This window comes from Sarcophilus harrisii, chromosome X (genome assembly GCF_902635505.1).
Source record: "Sarcophilus harrisii chromosome X, mSarHar1.11, whole genome shotgun sequence".
NCBI lineage: Eukaryota > Metazoa > Chordata > Mammalia > Dasyuromorphia > Dasyuridae > Sarcophilus > Sarcophilus harrisii.
The window spans coordinates 22,985,519-23,004,274 of record NC_045432.1 but is presented as its reverse complement, the minus strand read 5'-3'; the positions used below and the strand labels follow the sequence as shown (position 1 = coordinate 23,004,274).

General features: G+C 42.8%; 1 protein-coding gene across 1 annotated transcript in view; it reads left to right on the top strand.

Moving 5' to 3' along the window:
• The window catches only part of LOC100919634 (maestro heat-like repeat family member 5), a 112,623-nt gene that overhangs the window by 47,972 nt on the left and 45,895 nt on the right, over positions 1–18,756 (top strand). The window contains exons 7-13 of the mRNA XM_031944553.1: positions 301–417; positions 5,072–5,191; positions 5,960–6,109; positions 7,234–7,356; positions 13,991–14,070; positions 14,792–14,927; positions 18,162–18,257. Coding sequence (XP_031800413.1) covers positions 301–417; positions 5,072–5,191; positions 5,960–6,109; positions 7,234–7,356; positions 13,991–14,070; positions 14,792–14,927; positions 18,162–18,257 — 822 coding nt within the window. The remainder of the gene's footprint in view (positions 1–300; positions 418–5,071; positions 5,192–5,959; positions 6,110–7,233; positions 7,357–13,990; positions 14,071–14,791; positions 14,928–18,161; positions 18,258–18,756) is intronic.

Below are 18,756 nucleotides of genomic sequence, written 5' to 3'. Positions count from 1 at the left end.
TTGTGGTCCACACACATTTCCCGGTGTTCTTTCACTGGGTGTATATGCTTCAGTTTCTTAATCTATAAAATGATGATTATGCCCGCATGACAGATGAGAAACTGAGTGGAATGGTCTTAAATGGAGGAGCATTTGACGTGTTAGTTGAATGAGCCTATGACAGTATAAAATAATATTATATAATTTTATATATATATATATATATATATATACTATAAAATTCTACATATAATACAATACAATCATATAGTATAGAATTATAGTAGAATTTTGGGCTGAGTTATGTCTCTTTGCTTTTAGACCTGCCTGTACATATACTATGGGGTTGTCCTGAGGGCATGTGATAATAGCAGGATTGTCAAGGAGCACCTGAACACTCTCCTAGGCACTTCTCATCAGCATGCACTCCAGAGAGAGGTAAGAAAATGCTTTGAGATTACTTCCCAACTGCCCTACTTTCCCAAGTGGGACTAGAAATGTTAGACTCCTATGTCTTAGAAGGAATTTCTGTGGAGCTCCTTCACTTCCAGTTTCATTAACCAAACAGGCCAAGGAATAGAGATGAACTTATAATGAGATAAAAAATAGAATTTTAGTTTAGTTTGTAAGTAGTTGAACCCCTTGTGAGTTCATGAAAAGACAGACTCAGGACCTAGATCTTTTACCACAATGTGTGGAAGAGAGCACATAGCTTCTAATCAGAGTATATATTCTGCCTATGTGAGAATTTATATGCACATGAGATGTCAAAATGTACAGAGAGGAGGATAGAGAGTAGTCATGAATAGAAATTTTAGAAATCTTGCCCATTGCTGAGACTGATTCCTTGTTGAAGGGAAGCAGAAGGAACTACAAAGCTTGTACCCATACATTTAGCTCCTTCTCATCAGATGCTAATTACTACAAAAAAACAAAACAAAACAAAAACTATCACGAATAGTGAATAGCAAATAAACCATTTGTCCAAGGAGATATTAAACAGAAATCAGAGAAATTCTACAAATTAGACTATACCAGAAAATACATGAAAGCAAATGAACTTTTTAGGCAGATCTTGCTGAGTTTCAGCCAAGAGAGAGTTCTAATCTCATCCAAAGGGACATTTCCTACAGTTTCTAGAGAGGTAAGCAGGCGCGTGTGGAGGCTCTGGCTTTTGCTATGTGTCTGTAAATCCTGTCTGTTTCTCTCTCCAAGTGTCTGGAATCAGTCTCAAAGAAAGTTTGGAGCCACATATAACCTCTCTTTCAGAATAAATAATGTCTTTACTCTTCAAAGCTTTTGCATGATCTCATGCAGACACACCATTGAATTATCATTCTCTCTACCAATTAGGAAAGTCTTATGCAAAATTCTCCAGGCTCCTCTAGAAATCCAGCTTATAGACAGAACAAATTAGTCTAAGATACATTGTGCAATTCTGAGAATTTAAGGAACTCACAGTTAGTAAGTGACAAAAGTAGGATTAGAAACCATGTCTTTTTGAATCTTAGTCCAGTATTCTCTTCTTTCTTCCAGTATATCTTTCACCATTAACTAGTTTTATGCCTGGATATACCCTAGAAAAGATAAGAAAATCCCATACAAGGTGTGAAATATTAGAACTAGAAGAAAAAAAAAACTATTGGATTTGGTAATTAAGCACCGGTGACATTTAGGAAAGCCAAGAGAGCAGAAAGTATTTAGAAGGCAATAAATAATACATTATGAGGGGAAAGGATTCTGGGAAAATGGTGGGGTGGGTCAGAAATACACTGCCATATACTGTGGAGAGATCAAGGAAGATGGGGAGGAGATTAAATTTGGTGCATTGGAGGTCTCTGTTGAGTTTTAGTGGTAGATAATGGAAATCGAGGTGTACTGGAGCCATTTAGAAGCAGTTCCCAAGAACTGCTTGTTAAGTGTTCAGTGTGAGCATTTACACCTCAGATGGCAAATACTATAAGTCGGGCCTTGATTTTTGTTGTTCTTTGTTGTCAGCCTAGACTTAAGAAAGCAGGGGGGGAGAATGTTAGTAATGCCGATTAAACTTAAAAGTGTGTTTGAGTCCATTTATTTGGCAGAGCTAGTTATTAAATATTTACCAGCACACCCTTTGGATGAAATGTAGGTGGAAATGAAATGCAGGCAAGAGTCACTTGGTGGCTATCTTGATTTTTTAGCTAAATCCTGTTCAGCCATCTTTACAATCTCGTCTCAGGTCAGCCTTGGGACTGGGCTTCAGGGCACAGTAAGCTAACTGAAGAATCAAGGGAAAAGAAATCACTTTCCACTTCCCTACTTTACAAGAAGATTAGAAGGTTAGGCACTAATTTTTTTGTTGTTGAGACAATTGGGGTTAAGTGACTTGCCCAGGGTCACACAGCTAGGAAGTGTCTGAGGTCACATTTGCACTCAGGTCCCCCGGACTTCAGGGCTGGTGCTGTATCCACTGCGCCCCCTAGCTGCTCAGTAAGGTAATTTTTAAGTCTGAGAGTTCTCTCAAACTGTGAGCAGTTGCTGCTTGTTCAAGGATCTATAATTGGCTTGATCTCCCTCTACCTACCCACATGATACATTCTCTGTGGCTCAGGGAAAATTGCTATCACCCAAAATGGTGACTGATCTCTCTGAACTCAGCCAAGGTCCTCAGACAACTGCCGCTCAGTTTGCACTCAAAGCTTGGCCTTTTAGCTAGAACAATGAATCCATTCCATTCCATTCACAAGTTGAGTCTTGGGCTAGCTATAGCCCATAGAACAGTTCCTGCCCTCGGGGAGCTTACATTCTATTGTGGAAAAAATAGTATGTACATAGAGAAGTTACCAGAAAGTTTTATGAAGGAGGCAGGGCATTAACGAGCAGGAGAATGGACAAGCTTGTTCAATCAACAGTCACTGATTAAGCACCTACTATGTGCTGGACATTATGGATTTTTTTGGCAGGGGGATGGACACGACCTTTGGTTTCATTGGTGTAGGGGATCTCCCAATGGGAAAACTCCTATCAGTGTAGATCAGGATTTACTCTGAAACTTAGAGAGTTGTCTGGAGTGCTGAAAAGTTAAGTGACTTACCAAAAACTATACAGCCAGTACTTCAGAAGCTGGACTTGATACCGTGGCTTCCCAATTCCAAGACTGACCTCTCAGGAGACACCGATACAAAAATGGAACAGTCCCTGACTTCAAGGACCTTTCATTCAATCAAGGCAGCTAGGTGGTGCAGTGGATAGAGTACTGGACCAGGAATCAGGAAGACCTGGGTTTAAATCTGACTTCAAATATTTAATGGCTTATGACCCTGGGCAAGGTCTATTTGAACCTCTGTTTGCCTCAGTTTTTTCATATGTAAAATGGGAATAATGGTACCTACATGGTTGTTGTAAGTCTCAAATGAGACAATTATAAAATGCTGTGCTTGGCACATAGTAAGCTCTTAATAAATATGAACTTCCCCTCCTATGCATAGGTAAAAAGCGGCACTTGAGCTAAGTGTTACAAGGGTAAGCCTTGGAGGAAGGAGGCATTCCAAGAGGCAAAGGCAAAGGAGATAGAGCATTGCAGGTCTGCCTAGAGGCACTGAGATAAAATATCGTCTCTGGGCAAGAGTAGGCCAGCCAGTTTGGTTGGAATAAATCAGCCTGGAGCCATAGTTGGGGCGGGATGGGAAGAGATTTAAACACTACACAGAGGAGTTTGCCTTTGGTCCTCTGGGAGGTATGAAACCAGAGTCCAGGCGGGGCCAGCAGGGCTTCCAAGAATTTGGAACCCTACACCCAGAGAGCTACCAAACTGTGCGTACCCTTTGACCCAGCAGTGTTTCTACTGGGCTTATATGCCAAAGAGATCTTATAGGAGGGAAAGGGACCCACATGGGCAAAATTGTTTGTGGCAGCCCTGTTTGTAGTGGCAAGAAACTGGACACTGAGTGGATGCCCATCAATTGGAGAATGGCTGAACAAATTGTGGTATATGACTGTTATGGAATATTATTGTTCTGTAAGAAATGACCAGCAGGATGATTTCAGAAAGGCCTGGACAGACTTGCAGGAATGAATGTAAGGGAAGTGAGCAGAACCAGGAGATCATTATACATGGCAACAAGATTATACGATGATCAATTCTGATGGAAGTGGCTCTTTTCAATAATGAGGTGATTCAGGCAATTCTAATAGACTTGTGAGGAAAGAGCCATCTGCATCTAGAGAGAGGACTGGGGGGACTGAATATAGATCACAACATAGTATTTTCCCCTTTTTGTTGTTTGCTTTCTTTTTTTTCTTTCTCATCTTTTTCCTTTTTGCTCTGATTATTCTGGCGCAGCACCATAATTGTGGAAATACTTTTAAAAGAATTACACATTCTTCTAACATATATTGGATTGCTTGCTATGGAGGGGAGGAAGTGGGGGGAAGGGAGGCAGCAAAATTTGGAACACAAGATTTTGCAAGGGTGAATGTTGAAAACTATCTTTTCATGGATTTGGAAATAAAAAGCTATTATTTTAAAAAAAAAAAAAAAGAAAGAAAGAAAGAAAGGATTTGGAGCCACATTGGTGTAGGTGGAACAGTGGGCTTGGATTTGGAAAGACCTGGGTTCAAACCCTTGGACAAGTCACCTCACTGCCTGAGCCTCCCTTACAAAATTAGAGGGTGCATGCCTCCTAGGATCTCTCTCCCTGTTCTGGATTGAGGGTCACTATAACAGCCATACCATGGTGAGCCATTGAAGTAGGACTTTGTGGTGATTTTTAAAAATTTTAATTAATAATAACTTTCCTAAACCTGTTTCACATGCTAGTCCTAGTAGTACTAGATGGGATCTCAAAGACCATTTAATCCAACCCCTTCATTTCACAGGGGAGGAAACTGGGATCCAGACTGGGGAAGGCCCATGGTCATAGGGACCACATGTATGTACAAGAAGGATTTGAAATCAGGATTCTAATTCTGAGGCTGGCTATCCACTACACCATGCTGCCCTTCAGATTCCTTGTCTATAAAATGGGGTAATAATACCTGTGTGACCTGCTTCTGTGGGGAAGGAAGCTCTTTGTCAGATAGAAGATACAATACATTGTTGGCATTCCCACAGGGCATGGCCATCACCATCGGTCTTGTAGCCACTCAACACCTTACCGTTACTTGTTCCGTGCTGGAGGAATTTAGCAGAACCACTATCTTAGAGAAGACACCCATCTCTAGAACCGATCAGGTACGTAAGCACGGTACTTAGTGATGCTCTCAGGACCCTTCAAGCCAGTGGGGGAAAGAAGGAAACTGGAATGATGTTGCCACCCAGATTGGCACACCAACAACTCCCCTATCTGCTCCATGGCAAATGGTCAGCAGTTCCTCTCGAAGGATAATTAAGGTTACCAAGCCTTCATCCCCCAGAAAAGCCTTCCCAATTCTTACTTGGCTCACAATGGTTCTAAGGGAGCCCAGACATTGTGCAGCCCGATCCCCTCATCTTACAAACGAGGAAGAGCCCCAAAGAGGGGAAGTTCTTCGCCCAAAGACACACGGCTAGCTAATAACAGGGGTGAGCTCCAGTGCAGGTTGGGTTTACTCCTGGATGAAGGCGGCTGGGTTGATTTCTGGCCCTTATTTTCGAGGCCGGCACGGATAAGCATCTGAATCTGGGCTAGGTCTGAGACCGTTCTGCCAGGAGTCAGGGAAAAAGCAGGAATCCTTCCTTCTGCCCGGGGTGCCTAGGTGCCACAAGTATCCCATCACCCTAAATGGGTTCACTGGAAATTTAACTGAGCAGTACTTCCAATGGAGATCAGGCACACAGCTTGTCTCCTTTCCCCTACTCCTCTGGAGGGCCAGGACCAAGTTGGAGAAATGGGAATAGAGGGCAACATCTCTTTTGCCATCTCATATATATGCCACCCAAGTTTGGCCTTGAACCATGGGAGCTGGGGAGGAAGATGGGAAGAGGGGGGTGCCCTGAGAGGGGTCTTTCTGGATCCCACAGCAGAACCTGGAAGATATTCACTGGAAGTGGGCCAGCAGCACGGTGTTGCTCTGCTATGGACATATCGCAGCCCGCACAAAAGAGAACATCCTGACCCTGGCCGACAGCCTCGCCTCCAGGATGGTGTGCTACTTCCAGTGCAGTCATTGGGTATGATGATTGAAATCTCGGGTTCACCCTTTCCCCACCCAGATGCCATGGCACACGAAGCCTGTTCCAATCCCTTTGCCCTGCTCCGTGCCTCCGCCTTTGCGTCTGACTAATGGGTGTGCTGACCCTGACTGAGTCAGCAAGAGAATCATGAGGATACGTGAGAGGGCATTGGAACTGATATGTTTGGGGGCTATCAGCTTTGTTTCCTTTCCCTAGCCAACTGGGCATCTAACCATCTAGAATCAAGTCAACTCAGCAAGACTTTTGATCATAATTGGGGAGTGAGGGAGGGCAGGGCAGGCAGAGCACAACCCAGAACGGAGGGAGACTTCATTGTTGAATTCCCTTAGCTGGCATCCTCAATCCTGCCAGACTTTATACCTGAGATGGGTTTTAAGGCAAGGAAAGCATTCTGGGGATGGGGAGGGGAGAAGTAGATGTGCTAGAACACTTAGGACCGTGAGAACAAAATAGAAATGTCAAAGAGTAGCTACAAACCTGTTGAGTGCTTAGAAAATGGGAGGGAATCCAAGAAACCCAAGTGTCCTGATGCCAGGACAGCTGGACAAAGGGCAGGCTAGGTTACTCTCATCCAGGCAGACCCAAAATCAGGGTCTCCAACTCCTGCTACCTAATATAGGAAAGTATCCCCACAAAGTCTACTGAGTCCTCAGCAGGGAACCCCTTGATTTCATTGGGTGGGGAATTAGGGGGAAGGAAGAAGAGCTAGATTTCTAGACCATCTTGGCAGGTTGAGAGCACAGAGAGAGTTGAGAAGGCTGATGTCACACTATCTCTGGATCACGGGATATAATCCCCATTTGAAGCCTATCTGTAGCCTAACAAGATGATCCCAAAGGTCCTCCCCAGCCCGTCCCTCTGCTAGGCACACTAGAGACCAAAACAATCAAAAAGCCCCCGATCCAAGGGAAAAACTGGGGAGAAACAGCCTGTCTCTAAACAGCTCTAAGTCCCTTGTGCCTTAGGCGCTGCCTTCCCTCATCGTGTAGAAGCCCAATCTGAGGCTGGGGGATGTGAGCTCCATCCTGACATCTCATTCCTAGATTTCCTTCCTCCTTCCCATTCTCACTCTTCTGCTCCTGGTTTTCTGGCAACTCTAGGACGGTCCCGTAAAGAACAGTTTCTTGACAGCCACGAAGATGCTCGTTGCTGCCATCAACAACCACAAAGAAGTCAATAATTTTGAATTCTTCCAGAAGTCCCAGCTTGTCATATGTCTAATGGTAAGAGCATACTTTGATGGAGGAGTGGATTAAACCTTTGAACATTGGTAGAAAGAGGGTGGAGACTCACTGTTCTTCAGTTTCCCAGAGGCCATATTTAAGGGAGGACAGGACTTAGGGGCCTTTGAGACACAGCAAGAGTCAGACAACTTGGCTTCAAGTCTTGGCTCTAGAATGTACTGTCTGTGTGACCTTGAGCATATCACTTAAGTCCTCTGTGAAATGAGAATCTTGGACCAGATGGTTTCTCAGGTACCTTCTAGCTCTATAATTTATAGAAAACATGAAGCTAAAACTCCAAGATGGTACCTTGAGTGGCCAACTGCATTCAGCCAGCTCTCCAACTCTGAAAGAATTGCAGAAAGCCTAAAAAGGTAGGCTGGGGAGCATTAAATGCCAAGTTGAAGGGTTCTTCTGTTATCCTAAGGAAAAGCCAGTGTGATGTTGCTTGAGCAAGGAAGTCACATGGTCAGACCTGAACTTTCAGAAGATTATTTTGGCAGCTGTATGGATGGATTGGAGAAGGGAGACATTGAAAGGAAGGAGACCAATTAGGAAGTTGGTTCAGTAATCCGGATAAAGGGTGCTAAGGTCCGATGAGGTAGGTAGGTGGTGACTGTGGGAGAGGATCTAAGAGCACCAATATGAGAAATATTATTGAGGTAGAATTCACAAGACTTGACTTCTGAGAGGATATAGTGGCGGGGCAGGGGTAGGTGAAGGAGAATGGAGAATTGAGGATGTCTTTGAGATTGTCAACTTGAGTGACTGGGTGGTGAACTTGAAAGGGGAAAATTCTGGAGTGAGAAACATAATGAGCTCCAATTGGACACCTAGAGTTTGAGATTTCCACAGGGCACCCAGTTGGAGATGTCCAATGGATTGCTGGAAGTTACAGGAATAGAATTCAGGAGAAAGACTGAAGATGGTTATATAGATCTGAGAGTCATCTGTATAGAGATGATAATTGAATCTATAGGGTTGATACAGTTACTTAAAGATGTTTAGAAAAAAACATAAGGGAACCCAGGTCAGAAATTTGAGGGATGTGAAGGAAGATCCAACAAGGGAGACAAAGAGCGATGGGAGGAGAATCAGGAAGCAACAATTTCACGAACTCCACAGGAGGAGAGGAGATCCAGGTACGGGCAATGGCCAACAGCCTACAGGTCTGTCAAGAAGTCTGAAGAGAACTGAGAAAAGGGCATTAGATTTAACAGTTAAGTGATCATTAGGAATTTTGGAGAGAAGCTTCAATTGAGTGGTAGGGATGGAAGTAGGGATGTGCTGGAACCAACTCAAATCATCTGCTAAGAATCAACTGTTAAATTTCTAATTTGAGCATTTATGCCTCTTAAATCAGCAGATGCTGCATATTAAGGTTTGATTTATTATTGTGTTGCTTTTCTAGGCTTAAGAAAGTGATTGAGAAAATAACAATAATGCAGATTAAAACTTAATACTGCATTGTGCTTACTTTTTTAGTCAGTTTTTAATTTTATTTTTTCTCAATTACATGTGAAAGCAATTAACATTTGCTTTTTTAAAATGATATGTTTCAATTTCATTTCTTCCCTCTCCCTACTCTCCCCCTCTTGATTATTTGATATTTTATTTTTCCCCAGTTACATGTAAAATAATTTTTTGACATTTGTTTCTAAAACTTTGAGTTCCAGAAGGCACATGTGAAATTATACAAAACATTTTCATCAAAATCATGTTGTTAAAGAAAACAGATTTCCTCTCCCCTCTCAAAAAAACTCAAGAAAAATAAAGTTTTTAAAAATGTGCTTCAATCTGTATTCTAACACAACCAGTTCTTTCTCTGGGATAGCATTTTTCATCATAAGTCCTTAGATTTGTCTCGGACCATTATATTGCTGAGATTAGCAAAGTAGTTCACAGCCGATCATCTTACAATGTTACTGTTACTTTGAACACAGTACATGAACTCATGCAAATCTTTCCAGGTTTTTCTGAAAGCATCATTTCTCACAGTACAATATCACTACCATAATCACATACACAGTTTCTTCAGCCATTCCCCAAATGATGGGCATGCCCTCAATTTCCAATTCTTTGCCACCACAAAAAGAGCTGCTATAAATATTTTTGTACATATAGTTTCTTTTCCTTTTTTAAATCTCTTTTGGGATACATGCCTAGCAGTGGTATTTCTAAGTCAAAGAACATGAATGATTCTATAGCCCTTTGGGCACAGTTACACATTGCTCTACAGAATGATTGGATCAATTCACAATTCCACCAACGATGCGGTTAGTGTTTCAGTTTCCCTACATTCCACCCAATCTTTCTCATTTTCCTTTTCTGGCCTGACAGTCAATCTATTAGGAATGAGGTAGTACCTCAGAATTTTCCAATTTGCATCTCTCCAATCAATAGTGAGTTAAAGTACTTTTTTCACATGGCTATTCATTCAAAGTATCTTTTGATCATTAATCACTTGAGGAACGGCTACCATTTTTAACAGATTTGACTCTGTTCCCTATATGTTTGAGAAATGAGCCTTTTATCAGAGAAACTTGCTTCAAAATTCTTTTCACAATTCCTGTTAACTATATATTCCCACACTTATTCTATTCTATCTATTCACCCTTTCCCTCCTCAAAAGTATATTGCTTCTGACTGCCCTGTCCCCCAATATGTCCTCCCTCTCATCTACTCCCTTTCCCCTTTCCACTGTAAAAGCTTTTTCTTGCCTCTTTTATGTATGATAATTTATCCCATTCTACCTCTCTTTTTCCTTTTCTCCCAACACATTCCTTTTTCACTCCTTAATTTTATTTTTTAAGATATTTCTTCATATTCAACTCACACATGTGCCCTCTGTCTATATATACTCTTTCTAACTGCCTTAATAATGAGAAAGTTCTTATGAGTAACAAGTACTATCTTCTAATGTAGGTATATAAATAGATTACCCTTATTAAGTCCCTTATAGTTTCCCTTTCCTGATTACCTTTTTGTACTTCTCTTGAGTCTTGAATTTGAAAGTCAACTTTTCTATTCAGCTCTGATCTTATCATGAATGCTTGAAAATCTTCTATTTAGTTGAATTTCCATTTTTCCCCTGAAGGAATATACTCATTTTAATGGATAAATAATTCTTGGTTGTAATCCTAGCACCTTTGCTCTCCAGAGAATCATATCCCACGTCCCCCAATCCTTCAACATAGAAGCTGCTAAATCTTGTGTGGCTCCATCATACTTGAATTGTTTCTTTGTGGATACTTACAATATTTTCTTCTTGACCTGACAGTTCTGAAATTTGGCTATAATATTCCTAGAAGTTTTCATTTGGGGATCGCTTTCAGGAGGTGAGTGATTGGTGGATTCTTTCAGTTTCAATGTTACCCTCTGGTTCTAGAACATCAGGATAGTTTTCCTTGATAATTTCTTGAACAATGATGTCTAGACTCTTTTTTATCATAACTTTCATATAGCCTATTAACTTTAAAATTATCTCTCCTGAATCTATTTTCTAAGTCAGTTGTTTTTCAATGAGATATTTCACATCGTTTTCTATTTTTTTCCATTCTTTTGATTTTGTTTTATTGTTTCTTGATTTCTCATATACTCAGTTCTCACTTTTAAGGAATTATTTTCCTCAGTGAGGACATCCTTTTCTTTTCTTCAGTGTCCTTTTCTATCTGGCCAATTTTGTTTTATAAGACATTCTTCTCCTCACTGGTTTTTTGTACTTCACTCTTTTCTGTACATCACTCTCATTTCTCTTCCAAATTTTTCCTGTACTTCTCTTATTTGATTTTCAAAATCCCATTTGAGCTATTTCATGGCCTGAGACCAATTCTTATTTTTCTTGCAGGTTTTGGATGTAGAAGCTTTGACTTTGTTATATTCTTCTGAGTGTGTATTTTGATCTTCTTTATCATTCTAATAACTTTCTATGGTCAGGGATAGTATCTGCTTTTAGCCCTAGAGAAGGTACTGCCCATGGGTGGAGTACATCCTCTGATGAGATTAACATTCGAATTGGAAGTTCTATAGGAAGAACTACTTGATTGTCTACCTCTATTATCCCGGAGTCAAGTCTTGGGTTGGTACATTTTGTTGCTGTTGTTTGATCATTTCCTCAATCTTATTACCTGATTTTTAACTCTGTGTTAAAGTAGGGCTCTGCTTCCAGGGAGGAGGGCTTATTGTCCCAAGTTTCAGGATTTTTCTAGGGACCTGTAAGTTTTCTGATCTTCCAAGGTGGTATGGTCTAAGGAGAGGTGTTTTTACTATTACTGTCTTGGCCTGTGCTCTGGTCTATCAGCAACCACAAGCACTCCTTTCTGTTCAAGAACTGTGAGGAGGGTCCCCTGCTCCATTCTGGCTGCAAGCTGTGGTATGCAAGTGTTCTTCCTCCCTATGGATCTGTGAGCCAGGACTGGGTCCTGAATCCAACTATGGGCAAAGTAATAGAATCCTGCCTTAGTGGTGGCAAAGAGCTTTTTCTATATTCTTCTTCTGACCAATTGGTCCATCCCCTTACTTTCTGTGGGCTGATCCTTCCAGAGGCAGCTACTGCTGATTCATTAGCTCCCAAAGCCTTGTCCTGGTTTGCTTGGGCTGAGCTGGTGTGGCCTGCACTGGACTACACTTCATTCTCACTCTAGTGCAACATTCTTGTTATCTTCAATTAGAAAATTGTTTCACCCCATTTTTTGTGGGTTCTGACACTCTAGAATTTATTTAGAGTCATTATTTAAAGATATTTGGAGGAGTTTGGGGGAGAGCTCAAGCAAGTTCCTGCATTTACTCTGCCATCTTGGCTCTAACTGCCTTAATCTCCCCTCCTTGAGAAAGCAAGCAATTTGCTACAGATTATACATGTGCAATAATGCAAAACATATTTTCATATTAAGCATATTGGGAAAAAAGCCAACCAAAAAACCAAGAATAATAAAGTTTTTAAAAATGTCCTTCAATCTGCATTTGTATGCTATCAGTTCTTTCTCTGGAGATGGATATCATTTTCCATCATAAGTCCTTTGGAATAGTTAATGATTGTTGTATTTTTGAGGACAGCTAAGTCATTTACAATTTAACATTATACAATATTATAGTTATTATGTACAGTGTTCTCCTGATTCTGCTCGTTTCATTATGTATCAGTTCATATGAGCTTTTCCAGGATTTTCTGAAATCATTCCACTTGTCATTTCTCACAGCTTGTTCAACCATTCCTTAATTGATAGGCATTCTCTTAATTTTTGATTCTTTGCCACCACAAAAAAGTTGCTGTAAATGTTTTTGTACAAATAGGTCCTCCCCCTTTTTGTCTCTTTGGATCAAAGGGTGTGCAGTGACTATATATCTATAATCTATATCAAAATGCTTGTTTTTTCAATGATGGCGGGTGGAGAGAAAGGAGGGGGGAGAATCTGGAATTCAAAGTTTTGAAAACATATTCAAAATTGTTTTTACTTATAACTGGGGGAAAATAAAATACTAAATTTTAAAAGGGGTACGTAATGTGGTAGCCCTTTGGGCATAGTTCCAAATTGCTCTCCAGAATGGTTGGATCAGTTCACATCTTCACCAACAATTCATTATGGTCCCAGTTTTCCCATATTTCCTCTGACATTTGTCATTTTAGCCAATTGTGAAAAGTGTAAGGTGATACTTTAGAGTTGTTTTCATCGGCATTTTGGAGAGTTAGTTCTTAAGAGGTTACTAATACATCCTTGAATGGAAGTCAGATTACAAGACACTAAAAAATGAGTGGGAGCTGAGAAAGGAAAGGTAAGGGGAGTAGATGGCTTTTCCTCAAAGTTTGGTTGTTGGGAGTTAGGAGAGCTTGAGGGAATGGTAGGTTCAAGTGAGGGTTTATTAAAGGTATATTTGGAGATTTCAGGGAAGGAGCTGATTCATAGGGAGGTTTGTAAGATAGAGGTGGAGGAGAAGAGTAGTGGGGCCATTGGAGATGGGAGGAAAGAGATCAAGGGCACAAGTAGAGGGATTGGCCTTGGAGAAGAGAAGGCTACCTCTTTCAGCAGACATTGTGGCAAAAAGGTGGAGAGAACAAAGGAATGATATCAGGAGTTTCTGAAGTGTAGAATAAAAGAAGAGGAAGCTTGTGGCCAGTGGCTTCCTTTGGGGCAGGAGGACCCTCTTTTTGCATTTTCAGGGAAGACTATTGCTTCATTCAAGCTTGCAGTGCAGTTTTATTCTCTAGCTCATCTCCCATAGCACTTGTTGCCTCATCTGGATTTTTAAGATTGATATTTGGAGCCCAAGCACAGAACCCTATTAAATTACATCTTGTTTGATTTGACGCATCATCTGAGGTGTTTTTGGACTAGAGTTAGGGATCTTGGCTCTTCATCTCGGTTCCAAGCCACATTTACATTGGACAAAACCTCCCTTTGTGCCTCTACCCAAGTCACTGATGAAAACAGTAAACATTTTGCCAAAGACGCATCTTGAGGCTACTCTGTAAAGACTGTTTTGAAGGGGACCTTGACTTACCAATAAGTGGCCCTGGGGTTCACGCATTTGATCTTTTCCAATTCTACTTCACTGTGCTATCATTTAGGCGACATGACCACTCTGACCTCGGCCCCTTCCCACTCCCTCATTGGACTACCTTTCTTATCTTTTACAGAAGTTAATTGATAAGGAATCTTGGGACATTCTGTGCACCTCAGACCGACAGGAGGCGATGCTGGCTATCGCAAGTCTCAGGTAGCTCTATTCCCACTCTATTTTTTTGCTTTCTAGTCTTTCCAGCCCTGGGCCTGGGAGTAGGGATGACTGTCACCCCATTGGCTACTGTTTTCTTATCTGAGAATCTATGGCCAAAGGAGATTGGGTCATAAGGAGTTCAGAGGAGATAAATTAGAGGGTTGGGTCTGGGGACAGGAAGACCTGCATTCAAGTGCAGCTTCAGACACAGACCAGCATGACCCCGGGCAAGTCACTTCACCTCTTCCTGCCTTTGTTCCTCAACTATAAAATGAGAATTGGAGTCACACCCTCCTCCCCAAGCTGTTGTAAGAATCGAATGGGATAATATTTGTAAAGCCCTTTGCACACTTCCAAGCTATTGTCACCATCATCATCGTTGTTATTGCTGTTATTATTTTCCAGTATTATCCACCTTTCGTGGCATATAGGTGATTTCTCCCCATTTCCTTCATGAGTTGAAATCAAAAATGAAAGGGGCTAGATAGTTCCCTCCAATGCTAAATTTTAAGAGACACGCTTCGCTGGAGGACACATCTGAAGTAGGGTGCCCTCTCACACAGAGCCCAGTACAACTGGGAATTGAAACTATAGAGCTCTTCTTTCCCCTTTTGTTCTCTGAGGGAGTCTATCCTGGCCCCTAGGGTCCACATCCTTTACCCTGGATTTCTTTTCCCCCTGTCAGCTCTTTGTTTTCCCACCATTGTATCTCCTCTCTTAGTAAACTAAAACCCCCTCTAAGGCTCAAAGAGAAGTCAAAACTTTTACAAATCTGCTTCCGGAGTGTCTTCACCCTGCCAGTGTTAGAGAGCCTGAAGAAGCATACCTGCCTGATGGTGAACCCTCCTGATATTCAGGTAACAGGGACATCGCCAACCCCCAACAGACCACACACCACAGACTCATGTGGCTTCCGCTCCTAGTCCTGCCACAAACTCTCAAGTCACTTTCTCACCCTTTCTGGTTAGGAAAATATTGAGGCCTTAAGAGACAAGGCCAGCCCTCAGGGTGATCTCTGAGCCACTGATTGGACTCGGAATGAGACCCCAGACTGTCCCGCGCTTTAACTATGAGGCTTGACCAGAGTCCCTCGGTTTTTACTGCCATGGCCTGGAAGGAGGGCATCACTATCCGAGGGTGACAGGGGATGTGGTGGGCATGCCCATGACAGACAATAAAAAGAAGGCCCAGTGACGTGGCTTCCTTCAGGATTCTCAAAGACATTGGGAGAAGGAGGAGTCCATAATTTCAGGTAGTTATTTCTTAACTAAAATAAATTGGGTATAAATACATGATTGAGTGAAGGAATGAGTGAAAAACATTCATTGAACACTTATTATGTGCCTGTACTTTACTGAATATTGAGGATACCAAACAAAAGTGAGGTAATCTCTTCCCTAATGGAGCTTACATTTTAACATGGTGGGGAGGGAGGTAGCACATACAAGGGAAGGACTCGCTTTTGTGTGGAAAGTCAAAGAGCTGCTTAGGAGAGTGAACACAGCAACCAACTCCTCTCAGGAACAAGGCAAGACCGATTTTAGTTAAAGGGCAGGATGGGGAAGGGAAGGGGGAAGTAGATGGTAAAAAGGTACCTGAACTGTAAAGTGAAGTGTGTCTAGGACCAGCTAGATAGAATGCTCCTTATGTGACCTACAGGCCACCAAGGTCTCAGGACAAGCGTTTTCAGAGTTTAAGGTTCCCCTTAGCACAGTTCCTGTTCCAGAGGGCATCTCTACAGGGCAGATGGCAAGAGGTGGATCTGTAAAGCTACAATGGTATCATTTGCTGAAGGGCATCTAGTTCCCAAGTCAATGTTAACAGACCTAGAACCCTACCTGGCTTAGAAGGAGGTGAGGGTGTGTTTGTGTGTTTTTGTGGGGGGCATCTGTCTTTCTTCTACATGTGTGTGTCTGTACCTCTATGTGTCTCTGTGTCTGTGCGCATCTGTATCTGTGTGTTTATGTGTGCTTCTGTATCTCTGGGTGTCTCTCTGTGTATATGGGGGTGATCATAAAGGGAATAGACCTCAATATGGGGCAGGGACTTTAAACCCTAGTCAAGTATGAAGGGACCGGTAGCATGTGGGGCATGAACGCCCACAAATCCATACCCATTGCCTTCATTTAATAAGGAGATGGCTTGAAGCTTAAGACTCAGTGAGAAAGCCACGTGGCTTTTCCGAGACCACACGATTAGGAAGAATCGGAGGCCAGAGGTCTTCCCTGCTCCAGATCCATTCTGCCCAGTGCTACACTCTGCATCTCATTATGAGCCATGTCTAAGGAGAGAATCAGCCAGGCCTATATTCCATGTGTTGGTGCTGCTTTATGACCAGGTGAAGGGAATTTGTTTTCATTTCTGCAGGGAAGCTGGTGGTATTCTGAGGAATAATGGTCTAGGTAACATTTTCTACTGCTTTTCTCAAAGCTGAGGGAGGTAGCATAAGTATGGCGCCCATTTTACATATGAGGTAGCTGAGATTCAGGAGGGTCATCCTGCCCGTGTCATCCAATGATCAAATTCAGGAGTCTGGAAGGGAGGCCGGGTTGACTGGATCCGGCTTGTCTTAAAATCCCTTCCCCTCTCTGGGACTCAGTTTTCTCCTTTGCCAAAGGAGAGGGCTAGACTCAATGGCATTTGGGACTCCTTCCAGCTCTAGATATAGAATCATACGTGTGACCAGTATAGAGCATGATTTTAGGTGGGCCCGAAGGAAGCCAGGAGGTGCAATGAGGAACAGTGGCAGTCTAGCCATAGGCACATTCACAGAAAATGCCCAGAGATGAAAGGTGAAGGGTCTTGTTTGAGGAACGCCAAGTTCCAATGTTACCTGGATGTCAAAATATAGAGGAGTGAGGTTTGAGAAAACTAGAAAGGCAGGAGGTCAGGTTCTGAAGGACTTCAAGAGCCAAACAGGGGATAGTCAATGGCACAGCCCTGTAGACAAGAGGAGCTGAAATCTAGCATCAGACACTTACTAGCTATATGACCCTGGCCCACGTCACTTAACCCAATTGCCTAAAAAATATAACAGCAACAACAAAAGCCGAGGAGAATTTATACTGGAAGTAATGGGGAGCCTAGAGAATGTTGAATATGGCGGTGCTCTAGGAAGATCAGTTTGGCAGCTGAGTGGAGGATGGACTGGAGTGGAGAGAGACTTAGGGCAGACAGCTGTCCCAGCATCCACTGCAGTAGTCCTGGGGTGAGGAGTTGAGGACCAAAGGGGTGGCTGTGTCAGAGGAGAGAAGATGGCGTATTGGAAAGAAGTTCTGAAAACCAGATCTACAGAAAATAAGGAAGGGAGGAATCAGTGACGCCCCCTACATTGTGAGCCTGGGTAACTTGGAGCTGAGAGCTGCTCCCAACAATAATAGGGAAGATTGAAAGACAGGAGGGTTTGGTGGCAAAAGATAATGAGCTCTGTTTTGAACATAGTGGGCTCAAGATGGAGGCTCAGGAGAGGTCAGGAAGGAGAAACAGAGATAAGAATCCACTGCATAGATAAGTGAATCCCTGGCAGATGACAAGATCACCCAGGAAAGCCACACGGAGGGAGAAGAGGGACACATGGACTGTGTGAATTTTCATGCATATGCAAATGAAGGCAGGAAAAAGCCCATATTGAGCCCCCGCTATGTTGCCAGCTGCCACGTGGCGTGCTGGGGACATAAAACCTTTTACAAGTTAAGCAGTCCCTTCCATCAAAGAGTGTTAACACAGGTGGGGGAAGCCTGGCCAGTGAGTGGGTCTTTGGGTCTCAGAAGTCACCGGGAGACTACATAAGGCAACTGAGCGGCGTGTCTTTGTCAGGAAGTATTGATTTGACGTCTAGATGTGTATGTGTGAGTACTAGACTATAAGCTTCCTGAGAGGGCTTAGACCTCTGTGTATCTCCCCCCTGTGTCTATCCTAGGGTTGGGCATTCTGCCCCCTTCCAACATACACAAACAAATGAGTCAATGACTGGATGTGCACTTTGGCTTGATTGGGCAGGAAGGAGCAGGTGACCTTTGGGGTTTTCTCCTACCTCTGGAAGCCCCCAGACCCATATCGCTACTGATGCTTGCTTTTTCTCTCCTTCCCAGGTTCTCTTCAGCCAATCAATGCAAGCTCTGGATCAGGTACTTCAGGGGTTCCTGTCGGAAAACCCAGACCCAGGAGAAGTACTCTACATTTTGGAGGTATGAGCTCCACCTCCCCAAGATGGGGACAGAGGGCAAGGGCTCTCCCCAGGAGAACTGGACAGGGAGGCCGTGTCTCAGAGTAACAGGCAGGATCACTCATTGCATGGGAGCTAGAGATTCTTTTAACCTCAGAGAACATGAGCCAAATCCTCCACCTGCTACCGTAGAAGTGACAGTTGGAGAGAGGAAAATCCCGAATAGTGAATGCTAATGGCCTCAAGTCCTAGGCCTTCTGTTTCCTAGCTATGTGATCTGTACTCCTCAGTGATCTGCCTTGAAAAATGGGGGAGCTGGACCAGATGGTCTCTTCCAGCTCCAAATCTAGAGTCTTATGGGTGACCTTAGACAAGTCACATAGACTCTGTATGCCTCAGTTTCCTCCTATGTTAAATGAGGGGATCAGACCAGATGGCCTCCCGGGGCCCTTCCGGTTCTGGAGCTCAGTTTCTCTGACATTTCACTCACTCGGGCAGCAACAATCTACTCTGATCTCTAA